Genomic DNA, 15,411 nt, shown 5'->3' with positions numbered 1-15,411 from the left:
GCTGTGGTCATGATGCGAGTGTTCAGGGGGTTGCGTGGCTCAGTTATCCGTGGCCGGTCAAGTGGACGGCGAGGTGCGTCTCTTCTGCATTTCTTGTTGGGCGTCTATTTCCCAGAGCCGGAGCCTGCAGCTTGCACACATGCAGCATCATGTAGCAGCAAGACGGATTGAAAGAAAGATTAGAGAGTTTTTGCGTGTGTGAGCGACGTCTGGGTAGGCGAGGCGAAGGTGGACTGCCGACCTGCCTGTCACGAGACCGCTTCATACGAGTACTAGTACTAGTAGTAGTAGCTCTTGGGCGGGTCCAGGTGGCTAGAAAGATTGAAGGGATAAATAAAAACAGACATAAAGTGTCGACTGATGCCTCCCCAATTTCTCCGCAACTCGACCTTGACACAGCTTTCTCAAACAGCCTGGGGTCCGAGTCTGAGTCTGGATCTGGATCTGGATCTGGATCTGAGTTCTCCGCGGCGACATATTTAGCCGTGGATCTATCAATTCCGCATCTCACAGCGTCGACGCCAAGTTGAAGCTGTCGATCTCGTACATACTGAAGGGCCCTGGCCGCTTGAGCACTGCTGTTGCCAAGCTGAGCATCATCATCAGCATCAGCATCCCAGATAATAAGCTACGCCAGGTAGCACAGGGTTGGGGTACGGAACCGGAGCACAGCGTGCATTGCGCAGTGTGCGGTGTGCAGTGGTGGTCTGTGAAATCTGAAGTCTGGGCTGGAGCTGTCGTCAACCTGACGCATCCAAGGGTTGGGACCTCAAGCCGTCAGTGTGAGAAGCAAGACGATTGCTGTGTATTGACGTGGGCGTTGGGCTTGGAAGATTCCTCGCCAGCTGGGTCCATCTGGCGGTCATCTGGCGGTCATCTGGCTGGCCCCAGTTCCGACACCGCAAGGCCTCCACTCACCAATGAAGGGTATCCCAGACCCAGGCCAAGGGACGGCGCACGGAGCACCGAGTACATGAGCACCTTTAGACTTCAGGGGACCCAACTTTCTGCGGCTTCTAAAGTTGGCAGCTTGAAACCCCCAGTGGGCTGCTCCTGCCCAGACATCTGGAACCTGGCCTGGCCTGGCCCGGCTAGCTGGCTGGCTTAAGCTGGGTGCCTCTGCCTTGTCGGCAGCCCGCGGCGTCGTGACTGCTTGCTTGGTTGCTCGTTGATGTCAAGACACGATTGAATCTCAGTCTGGGCTGGTCTGGTGCGTGCTTCTAGGCATCGACATCTGGAAGCTCCCCAGCCCTCAAGTGCTCCAACCTCGCACCTCTTTCAGCTCTCCAAGGCCGTCAACTGGTCCGTCACATACAGCCTACTACTAATAATACTACCACGGGGGCCCGCTCGGGCTCCTGCTTTCGCCCAGTCTGCTCGCCAGTCTGGCTCGTCGGTCTGCCCGTCGCTTATCTCACTCGCGACTCATTATCAACGCCAGAACACATAAAAATTCTGACCCTCGTTTTTAAAGCAGTATTGTCGCCATTGCCATCACCCGCCAGCCCGCCACGGTCTTTCTCTCCTTCAGGGCGCCTTTTTCACTTTGATCTTTCTTCTTGGCCTCTCTCCGGCACCACGCTCTCTTGTTCTCAACACGGCCAAAAGGCGCTGGCGTTTGTACCCTGCCATCCGTCATCCCGTCTTCCGTCATCCATCATCATCATCCAGCGCGGTATCCAGCATCTGGCCTCACACCCTGTTCCGATTTTGCGCTTCTCCGCTTCTCACTCGCGGCTGCTGCAAGTCGACTTGCGACGACGCCCCCCCGTCTCTTATTCAATAGCACAAGCTCGTCACCGGCCATGATGGTCAACCCTCGCAGCCAAATATAGACCCCATCCAGTGCCAACGCCTGCCTGGTTTGGACCCTCTCATCAAAATCTGAGCAGAGTCTGAGCAGAGTCCGAGTCCCTGTTGGGCTCGACTCATCTCATCTCGCCTGGTCTCGTCTCATCTCGGCGCCAACCTGTCGAGCTCACACTGCCAAAAAAAAATGGAGCCAGGTATACCCATGATACTGCCCAAGGGCATTGTCATAAACACGACCGACATCTACAAAGAAGTTGCCAGTTACCCGATTGTCCCTGCCCACAAAATATGGGAATACTGGCATGGTACGTGTTGTCTTTCTACAATACAACAAAGATTGCCTCTATTAGTTTCATCCGCCGCATTGCAGCACACGACGGAAAATAATGGCTGACATGACTTCGCGCATAGTGTATACAACAACAAATAAGAAACTCAAAGACCCAACGGCCCGCCGCTTGGAAAACTTTTGGTGGCAAGTATGGGGGAGTGACCGAAGGTATCTGAGCGGCCGAGCATTGGCCAAGATTTACGAGGATATTTCCCTTGGCCCTGCCATTGTCCCCCTTCACGGCCCGCCGAATCGTTGGGAGGGCCCGGGTGTAAGTTGCCTTGGCCAACCTGACCAACCCCCGTTTCCCCCGGCTTGAAGATTGATGCTGATGTCTTTCCATAGGTCCCTCCATTGACCAAACAACTCATAGTCGCTCATCTTCATCGTGGCCTCGACGAGACCAAACACCGACCAGAGCCGCCCCGGATAAAGTCCAATGACACCTCCATCAAGAGCCTATCATCAAGCGCCTCGAAACCTCCCCCATCACATCCTATCTTGAAGAAGTCCAAAAACCCATTGTCCTCTGGGCCAAAGCCAACAGCTCGATTTGCGTCTCCACCCGAGTCGGACGATGACGGTGGCAGGGAGAGCGACATCCCCTCATCTGGGAGTACTGCAATAACGGGCTTGGAGATGGCAATGTCCACAGAATCACCGCCTGCAGCGAGGGCAGTATCAGCACCGGAAAACGCATCGCCGGCGGGAAGACAAGCGTTGAATAAAAACGAAAGCCCACAGTTATTGCCAAATTCCGCAGTACAGTCTTCGTCAAAAGACACAGCGCCAACTGCAACAACACGAAGTTCAACGCAACTCAGAACAGTTTCACCTATTCCCGAACAACCACAGGACAAGGCTGAATATGAATCTACAGAACCCGAGGACAACGTGTCAACAGCGTCACATCGCCCAGCCGTTCTTAGCGCCAAGGCAGCTGGCAAGCAGCCAATGCCATCCCGAAAGATCACAAGAAAGCTGTCAAATCTTTCTCAGGAACCATCTCGCCCACCTATATCAACGTCCCTAGCGAATTCTAAAGCACGACCAACACCCGACTTGCGCTCCCCGGTATCCGCCAGGTCGCTTTCATTGACACGAACTGATACCGATAACTCGTCGACAACCGGATCCTTGACTGACTCGGTATCCATGGCAGGCCGATCACTATCGCAGAATGGATACGCACGGAAGGGTTCGTTGTCGCAGGGTCTTTTTACAGGAGCGCTGGCCACTACCACAAACGTGGCCGCGAAGGGGCAAATTATTGATCAGGCGGGATCACTTCCGACATCAGGTGTTGTTGACCCATACGTGGAAGATGATAACCTTGCGTCACGGCCGTCTGCTACCTCTTTACTGGAATCGCGAATGCAGCCCACTCAACCAAGTCCGGCAGCTAGTGTTCCCATGGGTCGAACCAGAAGCCAGCTCACGCTTCTGCTGGAACGAGAAAAGACCAAGAAACACTAATTTACTCGGCAACCATCAGATATGATGCTCGATGTCGAGTCACCAAAACGGCATTATGGGGATCGACGAAGAACACGACATCTTCCCACAGCATTTCCCGCCTCTTAATAATGCCACAAACAATTCCAGTAACATTTTGATTCCCATTTTCTCAAATCATTCACACTTTTGCCAGTTTTAGCTTCCCGGCACCAAACCACTGGTCAACCCAATCGAAAGAGAGCAGTGGGCTTGCTCGTTTACGGCATCGGCACATTGTATAGCTGTTCTTAATTTTTCTTCTTCTTTTATCAGGTTAAATTGCGCGAAATGGCGAGCAAATGGCACAAGCTCCACGGGCGATAATAATTGTCTTGACGGCGTTTAAAACAATCAAAAAAACACAACACGCTACATCAACGGGGAGTTTGCTTGGTACTTATTTTTTTTGTTTCTTTTGGTCCTTGGGAGAAAGCATGGACGGTTTCGGTTTCGGTTTCAGGCTCAGGTTTTGGGAAGCGTGCTTGAATTTTGTGTCTTTTTTTATAACATGGTTGGGTTTAGCGGAGCATATTTAGCTATCAGATGCCAATGCATAGCTGCTGGAGGACATGTCACTGTTGAGATGAGGAACTGATCTAATACACTTGTCGTGCTTTGCCGACATCCATTCAATACGCCTTTGCTCGAGTAACTTTCCTTGGTATAGCATGAGTCTTGGATGCGCTACGTGTTTCTGACGTCATGGCGCCTTGAGTCCTTTGTTTCTTCACCTCTAGTCCCAACATGGCGTATTTTACATGCCCAGAGAAATGTTCAATTTGGCACCACGAGTAATAATAAATATTAGCAATGTCACTGCTGCTCAACTTTCTTCTCTTACACGCCCTGTCCGGTATCCAAAGGACAAACAAACAATCGCTCCGACCACCGGCGCCTCCGAACCCCGGACGTGTGTGCTTCGTCCTCATCAGCACGTATTAACTAAGGATATCAAGGAAATTTTGTTGATGAACCATGGCATAGACAAGTCTTTGTTCCTTTTCGACGCCCCGAAACCCACAATGACCATGACAAAGAAGGTATCCCATGAGGCAAGATGTGTAAAATGGAGGAGAAAAAAAGTAAAGATACGAAATAGGGGATTCCGGCTGGTAAAAGGGAAAAAAACTAAGGGAACGGAAAAGAACGATAAGCTGTACTTTGTTTCATGGGACGTTGAATCACCAAAAGCAAAACACATATAAACAACCAAGACGGGTGGCTGGACCTGAAGAGATGAGAAAGCACCACGAAGTCTAGTCGTGGATACCAAACATCTTCCGTAGTGCGCCGAATTTCTTCTTCTTGTGTGGTTGAGCCTCGGCCGGCTCAGTTGTAATAAACATGTCGGGGATTTCGGGCACAGGCACCGTGTTATCAACCTCCGGGTGACCGAGACCGACCATGCCTTGCGAGGTGCTCCTACGTCGTAGAAAAGAGCTCTTCCTCGCCTTTGATGGTCCGCCAGAAGTAGACGGGCGGGCTGGCTCTTTTAATCTGCCATTCTCAGCGTCGGTGCCTCCTGCATCAGCCAATGGCCAGCTTGGACCCCGTTTGTGAAGCGAGTTGCTGCGGAGGACCGCCAACTCTTCTGTTGTACGCTCCAGGTTGGTGTCTTTGCGAGCCGCACTTTCGCCAAGATCCTTTGATATCTTGTCTGCCGGGTCCTTCTTGCGACGCAGTATTGACATAAAACTACCACGTCGAGTGGTAGGCCTGGGCATATCATTCTGAGGCAATGGGCTCAGAGTGCCGCGGCCGGATCGACTTTGATGCACTGAGGGCTGTCCATTGGCAAGGGTGTCGCGTTTTGGCTGCACAATACCTTCATCTTCGTCAGGGAGATCTGGGGATACCGAATCACGTTGTGACGGGACCACATTTGAGCCATTACCGTTGCGAAGAGACTTTGGAAGATCCTTGCTCTTCGGCAGTGGAGTTGGCTCATCCTCTTCACTTGAATCAGCAAAGCGGCTTCTGAAGAATGATGGGGCGCCTCCTTCATCCTCGTCGCTGGAGTCAGCAAAGCGGCTTCCGCTCCTAGATTTACTTCCAAGCCCTGATGACTTCTTGAAGCTCCCCATCTTCAAACGAGAGCTCGAAGACTGAGGTCGGCCTCGTAAGGACTGGCGCATTCGGCCAGCGCCACCACTCATGGATGGCGGAGTGCCCGGAGGCAACGAAGAAAACGAGTTACGTCTAAAAGCTGGAGGCGACAACGATCGTAGACTGAAGCGCCTGGTAGGATCACTCGGAGACGGTTGCTCACGCATGCTCGCGCGCATCGACATTCGGAAATTGTGTCCGTCTCCAGATCCAGATCGCTTGCGTTTAAAACTGCTCTGGCTGTCATTTGAGCCACGACGTCGCAGTGTGGGCTTGGTGGCGGATGTAGAGCTTAAGTCGTCTAATGACATATTACGCTTGTGTCCTTTCAGAGAAGTTGTCGTACCAAGCTGCTGATATGAGGCAGGTCGTCCAGAGCCGGATAACGCCGGCCGCAGAGTGTCACCATAGGTCTGGGAATTTCTCAGCGATTTTCGCATTCCCACGGTAGAGACGGTGGATGGTGTCGCAGCTGGATTTGACCTTGCGACAGTTCCATCCGCGGCTGCTTGCCTAGACACGGTAGTCTTCGCGGGAGGATGGCCATTTCTCATTGATTTCCTCATACCGCCTGGCCGCTCGGGGCTTGCATTTTGGAGCGGTCCCGGTGCATCGGCGCGCATAGACTGGCGCATTGCGGTACGAAGCTTTGGAGTTGTATTTTCCGCGGTCTTCGGTTGGGTTGCAACAGCTGAAGCCCGTTTGGCAACATTTATGCCATGTTCGTCGTCACCATCATCCGCAACATCCGACCATCTGGTACCTGGTTTAATCTGGTAGGATCTTTCATCGTCCATTCCGAGGGAAGGAGCAGTGACTTTCTCGGCCTGCTCCTTAGCTTCTGGCTTGGGTTCCTTAATCGCGCTGGCCGCTTCGCCGGTTTCTGAAAGGGCCTCGATTTCCAGTTGTCGACGTCTTTCGGTTGAAAGGCTCCTCCAGTATGCCTTGGCATTCTCCCAGTCATCTGGAACTTCCTTTACAGGGGTGGAAACTTCTCGTTCGCCCTCAAGGCTATCCTTGGATTTCGTTACGATAGGTTTGTCCTGGACTTTCTTCGCGATTACCTTGCCGGACGTCGAGCTGTCAACTACAGCATCAAGAGACAGGAAGCCATCTCCATCAACAGCTTCCAGGTCTTCATAAGCGTCGCTAAATCTGTCGTTTTCAGTTTCCTCCTCCTCCTCCACAATGTCAGCCATACCAGTGGCAACAACAACGGGTGCTACAGTTCGAGTAGGTGTCGACATGCCAGAGCTGTCGGATTCCTCGTCATCGCTATTATCTCCGAAGGTGTCCTCGTCATCAGGGAAACTTCCCGGCGGCGTGGCTTCACCAGATGATTGTGCACGAGGGCTTGGGTGTGAAACTGAGATAGCGGGAACACCGCCATTCGCATCCGACTGCGTGGGAATTGGTTTCGTAGGGGTAACTGGTGTTTCAGACACAACGTGACCAGATCCCTTCGAGGTAGTTGACTCAGGCGCATCCTCAGGCTCGGTGGTTGCGTCGGTATCCAAATCGTCGTCAGAACTCTCCACATGGCCATCTTGATTCGCCTCAGGGGAGTTCGGAGCTGCCGGGAGTGGTTCCCTGAATTTCGAGATATTGGCAGCATTTCTGGAAGCCAAATCCAGCGAAACAATAGACCCAATCAGGGTATCTGTTGATGGACCTATGCCAGCGGCAGCAGAGCCATTTTCAGTAGGGAACATGCGGTCTGAAGGACGGACCAGAGGCCGCTCCTCTTTTTCTCTGACCTTCTTTTCTCGAATACTTCCGAATTGTGGCAGAGCCGGTCGAGGGGTCATAGTTTCGTCCTCAGCAATGCTGACGCTCTCTTTCTTTGTAAACTTTGACACAACGTTGTGCCATGGCTTTTTCGTCTGAGGGCTTGGGATCATTGGTGAACCGCTTTGCTGATGGGCAACGCCTTGACCAACAACGACCGTGTTCCTGTCATCCCAGCTAACTCGTGCACTCTTCTTCCGGGCTAGTGCAGGGTCCTCACTGTCTTGGGGGCTCAACTGCCTGCTGCTAGATGCTTCAGAAGAGCCATCATCGGACGGCGACACACCTCTGGCTTGAGTTGATAACTTCATGGCTGACTTGCGAGGAGACACTGATCGAGGTGGTGGTTCGTGCTTAACAACCAGTTGGTCCGTAGATGACGAAGCAAAGCGCGCGGATCGTGCCGGGCTTTCGGAGTGAACACGAGCTGGGCGAACTTGCTTGTCTGGCTTGGTGTCTCTTGGTTCTGGTTTTGTTTGCGCCTCCGTCTCAGCTGTGGGAACCGCCACCACAGCTGCTGCTGCTGCTGCTGCTGAATCCATCTGTCCTTGTTCATCTCCCTGTTGTTTGGTATCCTCTCGCTCGAAGTCCTCATTCACGACAGAACGCTTCTTGCCCGGAGCAGGTCTTGAAACGACGGGTTCCGCTTCGTCAACTGGTAGCTCTTTTGTCGTACTAGCAACTTTAGGCTCCGACGCTGCCTGGACCCTCTTCTTCTTCTTTTTTCTCTTCTTCACTGCGCCATCCTGCGATTGTTGAGCTGCAGTTTCAGGAAGAACAACGGGGGCTGGCTCGGGTTCCTGTTCAGCCTGCGGCTCATGCTGGGTTTCTAGTTGCAGGTTTTGCTCTACCGCGGGCGCCTTTGTCCGTCCTCCCACGGTACCTTTAGCAAGGTGTGATCCGGCTCTGTTCACGCTTTGCTTTTTCCTTTTCGGCTTTTCCGGCACCTCCAGCGGTCTTTGCGAACGAGCTACAACCTCGCTTTGGGGGATCATTCGTCGTGAGTTGGGATCGTAAACAAGGGTATCGTCGATGGAGGGCGTTGGTGACAGGGCTCTAGATCGAGGATAGGAGAAGTTGATGGATGGGCTGACGCTGCCGGGCCGCGGATCGTGGACGTAGGTGGCAGACTGTATTGCAGTATTGGCGTGTCGAGGACTGGCAGATTCTCGAGCGGTCGCGCCGCCAAACCATGTCGCCTGACCATCCTTCATTTTCTGGCTCGCTGTTCTAAATGGCTGTGTCTGTAGGACAGGTCCTCTTGTACCCTTTGTGTGTCCGTTAGTGTGATGGCTGGCCATGATTTGGTCAACACTGGGCAATGCTGGGACAGGTGGCACGTCACGCTCCCTTGGAGCTGGACTACGACCTGGTGAAGGTGTACGAAAGGTTCGCTCCATCATCGAACCCACACTGGGGGTTCTAGTGAGCTCGCGACCTCCTCTCACACTGCCGGTGAGGGAAGTGAGGGAAGGGCTTCTCCTGTGTGCTCTTTTAGACTGTACCTCGGCGACATTCGTCGGGGTCATCGGCCGCGCCCTGAGAGCCGCAGCGGCGGCAGCCGAAGACAAGGACGAGGTTGAGTCGCGTCGACTCATGAATACCGCTGCTGCTGCGGTGGCGGCATTGGGGTTCGCCGTTTCCCTGGTCAGGGGCTATCGCAAGTAGTTTGTTAGCACCATTGTCCAATCGCAGAGGTTTGAATGTGTCTGTATCTGCCGCTCGCTGCTGCTTCTTCTTCCTCCTCCGATCAAGCATGGCGACAACAGCTAGGACTGATTTGAAGGGCCTAGTAACACGCCGCGCTGTCGCACCAAATTGTATACTCGACCGGCGGCAAAGCTAGGCAGGCCAAATGCACGGCTAGGGGGAGAAATACAAGCGACTGGTGTGCTGCGACATCTTCTCACGGTGGAATTGCCCAACGGTGGACAGAGTATATTGCAACTTACTTGGGCGGGAGGCTGCCGCCTCCGTGAGCCGCCAAACATGACGGGCCAGATATGATGAAATGGAGAGAAAGGCTCGCGACCGGACGGGATGGAGAGCTTTCTCAACAGCAGCAGCTAGGCATAGGAGTCGATGAGCACGAGGTAGTGATGAGTAGGAGAGCTGAAAGTGTAGAAGGGCAAGTGAGGCGCAGAGCGATAAAAAAAGGTATCGGTAAAGAAATAAAGTAATGATGGGGGTGTGGCGTGTGGGATAATCGGATGGACGCGGTAAGGATTAAGAAAGAATAAAAAGGGAAAGCTGCTGGAGAGAGGCTCGGCGACGGAGGAAGGGGCGATCGGGATGGTTAGTGCGAAGCGCAGGGCGAAGGCGGACCAGAGCGGTTCGAAGGTTTGTCGCCGTTCGACGGTAGCCAGTGGTGCGGTGTGAGGCCTTGAGGCGTGGAGGTAGAAGGTTTGGATGCGACCAAGGCAGAGGGTTAACTAATCAAGGCGGGCATGGAGGAAGCTCGGTAGTTGGTCCATCTTGGACGGAAGGTGCCAGGCATAAAGAGCATGAGAACATGGGAGCTTCGGGAGCATGGAGCATGGAGCGTGGAACATGGCGCGCACACCCAAGTGGCCGTGGTGCCACGGACATGCTCAATGGTCCATGGCCAGAGCCGCTTTGCCGAATCGAGGCAGCCAATGGAGACGGGAGGACCATTGTGAACCTATCAAGGCGCAAGAAATAGACGGCGCAGCGCCAGCCAACTGTCAACTCGACCAGCTCGACGGACATTTCAGCACTGGGAGCAAAGCGATGACGACACCGTTCTGGAACGTCCAAGCGCGCCCCCACCAGCTCAGCTGTCTTGGGTGATGTCGTGGAGCAGCGACAGGGCTTTCCTCTCCATGTCGCCTTACAAGGTCCGTAGCATTGCGACTCGAATCAATTGCGTGTCGGTGTCGGCGAGTAGTGGTGGACACCAGCAGGCCCTTAAAAGATGATTGCTATGTACTCAAATATTCCTTCCAGCCAAGTTCTAATATGACACTCAGGAGTACTATAAATATAATAGTAAGAACGCCCTCTATGCTATTATTCTACACACCCTACGCCAAAGAAAATCACCAGACGCTACGTTGGAGGCAGTGCAGGGCTTAAAAAACACTACGGAATTGACATTCAATATGTACGTCCTATAGAGCCACGACCTTGGCTAGCCGCCCTCTAGCGAGTCAAACCGTCCAGATGTCCTCATAGCGCCCAGGCAGTGGCGCCCCGCCACGCATTACAGAGCCTGCAATTACCATGGCGCATTAAACCGCTGCGACAGCGCGTCGGACCGCAATCACCATTGGCATTACCATAGTAGTAAGTACTTATTCATCTCTGGTCTCCGTCACACCCCGACTAGCGGGTCCGGCCGTACGCACGGTAGGTTAGACGGTTTTGGCTAGTCACCAGACACCAAGAAACGCGCGACTCGCTACTCTTAAAATCCAGCAAAGATGACATCAGCAACCAGGCATTACAATTTAGTCGTGGTCCCATGAGTACACGATGTGGTGGCCGCCGTGGAGGTTCCCAGGTAGCTAGGATAAGTCACGTAGTTCAAGATACATAAGCAGACTATCAAATTAACATGCTGGAAACATATAACCAAGCGGTAGTATCAGAGCTGCGGTCTGCTGTACGCTCCCTTGTTGGGCTTCTGTGTTGAACAGACAAATCCATGCCGCGGCTTCCTGCAATAACGGCACTATTTAAAAATGGCGGTGAAATAGTAAGCTTGTACCCCGAAGCTGAACTAGGGTCATTTCCACCCGTTCTTGGATGGTCTCGATTGACGAATCAATACATCAAGATGAAATGGCGACTGTTGAATATTCAATGTTGGTACGTACTACTAATATGGACGTGCTGGTCTGCGGATCAAGATGACTGGAAGGATTCAAGTGGTACCCCACAGTGCACGACCACTTATACATAAAAGGCTCAACTGCGTGAGCATTGGCCGAACCGACACGCCGGGCCAGCCCGCTGTCAATGGTTACAATCAATTGATCTTGCTGTTGGCAGTTGATTGCAGTTCAACCTGGCCTTTATAGCACAATGCAACTACTACTACTTTGACTGTACTATCCCAGGATTCCTTCCATCATCCAGGCCTGGCAACCACGTGCCCGTCAACAATGCACCCCTGGCATGCCCGCCGCCCGAAAATTCGTAGCATGTCCTGCAGTTTCGTCAATACTACGTCAAGTTATGATTTGTACCTATTCCCAGCAACCCATTTCACTGGTCCATCCCCCCCCCGAAATAGTTACACAAGTTACAACCTCCCTAGCAGTTACCTAAGCACTTAGGTACTTAGTTACACAAGTACGGCAAGTTACACAACAAAGACGGACACGCCAGAAAACCCAAAAAATCATGCATGGCCCGCCCTCTCCATGCTCTGTGATACCTGATCGTGGGCTCTTCCCGCAGCCAGCCACACAATGCAGCAATGGAACACGCCATGAACTCCTCATGTCTCACATGTGCACTCATTCTTCTTCATCTGTCGAGACCCCTCTCAATCCTTGACCCCTGCGCAAGGAGGGGGCGGAGCCAAGCCTCAATGCTCCAGCTCCAATTCACTTTTCTTGTCAGATCCAGCACATCAACAAGGAAAGTTAAACTGGGGCCTGGGAATACTACATAAAAACAGGGCATTTTACAACGGGACGCCCACTCTACGTTTTATGCCAACAAGACAGAATACATACTACGTACACATTCTGACACGGTTAATCATTAACGCTAATATATCAATCAACTGATGATGGGCATTTAAATTAGTCAGTATTGACCAAAGTGACGCTTCATCTTTCCTGCTCTGTCGTTCAAGTTGATACTTGTCAGATTGAATTACCACAGCTTGGAACGAGTGACGTAAACTGTTCCCACTTTTTGCCAAATCAGGACATGCATATTCAACTACTTAGGTACCTGCTAGGTACGGAGTAAGGTAGACACGTTTCGTGGAGTCATGGCAAAACCATCAAGTGGCTCGTCCACTTTATTGCTGACGGGTAGTTGCCAGGTCACTTAAATCGCGTCTATGTCAGTGCTTTCATCCTTGGCTCGCCTACAGTTTCAATTCCTAACAGTAGACAAGTAACTCTGGATAATGTGCTTCTTTAAAGCATTCACCAGTATTCATGCAATCAGAGGTTTCCAATCAACGAACAACCGCCAGACTACCAACACACTCGCTTCGGCCGTCTAACCGACTTGCCTTAATTTGAACCCTTTCCCCACCGATCAGGCTCGTTTGCTCAACATCCGGCTTGAGGCTCTGGATTTCCAGCTCAGGAGTGCCTACCTATGTAGTAAATATGCCGAGGAGGTGAATGTGACCCATTGTGTTTCAATGCTAGAACGAAAGGCTACCCGGTAGCCTTCGCATCCACACAGGTACAACAAATTATGTTCCAAACATTCGACGAAAGGCCTTGCACTACGATTCGACTCGCTCTTGCTCTTGAGTCCCGCCTCCATCTCCTTCTTGATGCAAGGGATATGGCTGCGGGTAAACTTGGTCATCCACGACCCCGTCATCGTATTCCTCTTCGGATTGAGTAGAATGACTCTGCTCATGATCCATGGATGGTGCCTGATGGTCATCAATGTAGTCCGACGGCATGTGATCGGGGTGATGATGCCCGCTGGAGCTGCCTTTGTTGAGGGCTTTGCTGGGCTTCTTGCTCTTCCTACTCTTAGCTTTCGCCTTCTCCATGAGTCGCTTCCGGTCAGCTTCTTTGCGGCGATGACGGCGGTCTTTTATCTCAAACGCTCGAATAAGAACTTTGGGAGGTTCGCCAAAGATCCGCTCATACTCGCAGAACTCGCAAATCCACACATCTTCAGGTTTTGGCGGGTTCTCATGCAAGTTTTCCTCCGCAATCTGTCGTCGTCGACGAGCGGCCATCTTCAATTCTCGATCCAGCTGACGACGGGTCCTTCTGAGTGATTGGGAGCTCGTTGCTGCTTGTGAAATGTCGTTACTTGTACTATTGTTCATGTTTGTGTTGGAGTGCATATCGGGGCCGTGGGTTGTGATGTCGTCTCGAGAATGGTTGCCTACATTCAGGGTGAGTATTCGCAGCATTTCCCTTTTGCGTTGGCTGCATAGAACATGAGAGGCTTACCTGGCCACTGCACAGTTCCTGGAACTTGAGAATCACACGTAAAGGTGAACTGTGCTGAGGCTGGCGTGGACTTCGACGCGGAAGAGTGTTGCTGTAAAAGGCTGACGTTCTCTTGTCCCTGGGGAGGGAGCTTCCCAGCGTTTGCGATAGCACTAGAAATAATGCCAACACTATCGCTGCCTGTGATAAACCTATTGTTAAAAATGAAATTAAAGAAGCAGGGCAAGTATCATGATGCTAGACATGGTGAAAGGAAAAAATGAATAAAGCGAAGTGAGCGTGAGCAGTGAGCTTTCATATGATTGCTCAAGCTCGCTCGGCTCGTGGCAGCTGTGGGAGACGGGGCCGGCCTGAAGCTTTGCCAAAAGAAACACCGGGTAACATGTCAACTGATGGTTGTAAAACAATGATGGACTTACCTGCTGGCCAATGAGTTGTCCCAGCCTTCACGCCTCTACTGGTCCAGGTGGTGTTGCCATCTGGCAACGTTCGAAGCGGGGTCCTAGCATTCCCAGATCGTCCGAGTCTTCCCCTGCCAGGCCCAGAGAAGCCTTGATTACCAGAAGCATACGACGTCGAATCTTGGTAGGTATTGGAGCCCGCGTGGCTTCTCTCAGTGCCGTGGTCATCGTCTACTGGGGGTGAGGTGGCAGCAGAAAGTCCCAGGCCATTCATCTCATTGCTGTGTCCATGGGTCCCATTGATTGACGACTCTCCGGCCGACGGTATCTTTCTCTTCTTTTTATTATTTGTATTTTCGAATGAATCATATCCATCCAGAGACGGGGTAGCAGAAGGTGGTGGTTGTGGTTCAACCTGTCGTGGCTGTTCTTGTCGAGCTGCTTGCCGGCCTGACAAATTCAAAATTTCAGGAGGTGTTCTTGCAGCAACTGTGCTTCGAGCTCCAGTATGAACTTCCTCCCCAGCAGCTGATTGTACTCCATATCGTTGTGGTGTGACAGCACGATTTGAATCGTCCAATCGTCCGGATTGTGTTAGGTCAGAGAGAACACTGGTGAGCTGGCTGCTCCCTTCCTTGGCTTCCTTGACTGTGTATGGAGGGTAGTGAAAGAACGGAGCGTTTTCTCGCGTCGAAACAGGGCACTTTATTGAATCCGCAGCTTCTGGTGGCAAGCGTTCTCGGAGTCGACGTTTCGGCAGCGGCCGAATGGGCCGGTCTGGGAATAGTGACGACACTGTATCTGGTGACATCATCTGGCTACGCCCTGTCCAGCGCCATCGAGGTCGAAGTGTTAGCCAACAAATCACCATAGATAGAAAAATTCCGGGTAGAGAAAAGTCTTGTTTGAAATGAATGAAATTAAATGCAAATCGAAACCAGGACGAAATTGATAAAGCCATTTCCCTAGGATTGCCCCGCACTTGAACGGGGGTTATGGAGTCGACAAAGAGGCAGAAGAAGATGGGCGTATGGATTCATGATGAGATGTGAGGAGTATTTCAGGCCCTGTGGTGAATATCAGAAGGGAAAGCGTACCCAACCACCATGGCTGTCCCAAGATCCCACACGTCGCAGGAGCAGACCCAGATCTATGCCGCCTTGGAGCGAGACGTCAAGCCGGCTGGCAGCTGCGTAGCTCGCTGGAATATGTACCAGTTTCGGCCAAAAGTTGAAGCGTCAACACTGCGAATATTCCGCACCGAGTCGGGGCGTTTTAAAGGTTAGTCGGCTTCGAATCGGGTTCCAAAGGCGGCGTCTGGTAACGGGTTAGAAAACTGGCTCCT

General features: G+C 52.2%; 3 protein-coding genes across 3 annotated transcripts; 1 reads left to right on the top strand and 2 right to left on the bottom strand.

Annotated features, from left to right (window-relative positions):
* Positions 1–1,996: 1,996 nt before the first annotated feature.
* MAA_07409 (uncharacterized protein) lies at positions 1,997–3,619 on the top strand (the record flags this gene model as incomplete). Its single annotated transcript, XM_007825407.1, has 3 exons — positions 1,997–2,117; positions 2,224–2,414; positions 2,489–3,619. 3 exons carry the CDS (start codon positions 1,997–1,999, stop codon positions 3,617–3,619), a joined length of 1,443 nt encoding a protein of 480 aa, XP_007823598.1.
* Positions 3,620–4,896: 1,277 nt separating this feature from the next.
* On the bottom strand, positions 4,897–9,525 carry MAA_07410 (uncharacterized protein; the record flags this gene model as incomplete). Its single annotated transcript, XM_007825408.2, has 2 exons — positions 4,897–9,189; positions 9,487–9,525. The coding sequence occupies 2 exons, from the start codon at positions 9,523–9,525 to the stop codon at positions 4,897–4,899; spliced, it is 4,332 nt and encodes a 1,443-aa protein (XP_007823599.2).
* Positions 9,526–12,974: 3,449 nt separating this feature from the next.
* On the bottom strand, positions 12,975–14,880 carry MAA_07411 (uncharacterized protein; the record flags this gene model as incomplete). The annotated part of the gene is made up of 3 exons (XM_007825409.2): positions 12,975–13,597; positions 13,666–13,845; positions 14,085–14,880. The coding sequence occupies 3 exons, from the start codon at positions 14,878–14,880 to the stop codon at positions 12,975–12,977; spliced, it is 1,599 nt and encodes a 532-aa protein (XP_007823600.2).
* Between the last annotated feature and the right edge of the window lie 531 nt (positions 14,881–15,411).

The sequence above is a fragment of the Metarhizium robertsii genome, assembly GCF_000187425.2.
Source record: "Metarhizium robertsii ARSEF 23 chromosome Unknown MAA_Scf_3, whole genome shotgun sequence".
Taxonomy (NCBI): Eukaryota; Fungi; Ascomycota; class Sordariomycetes; order Hypocreales; family Clavicipitaceae; genus Metarhizium; species Metarhizium robertsii.
The sequence above is the reverse complement of the archived record's forward strand: the minus strand, read 5'-3'. Positions and strand labels throughout refer to the sequence as shown.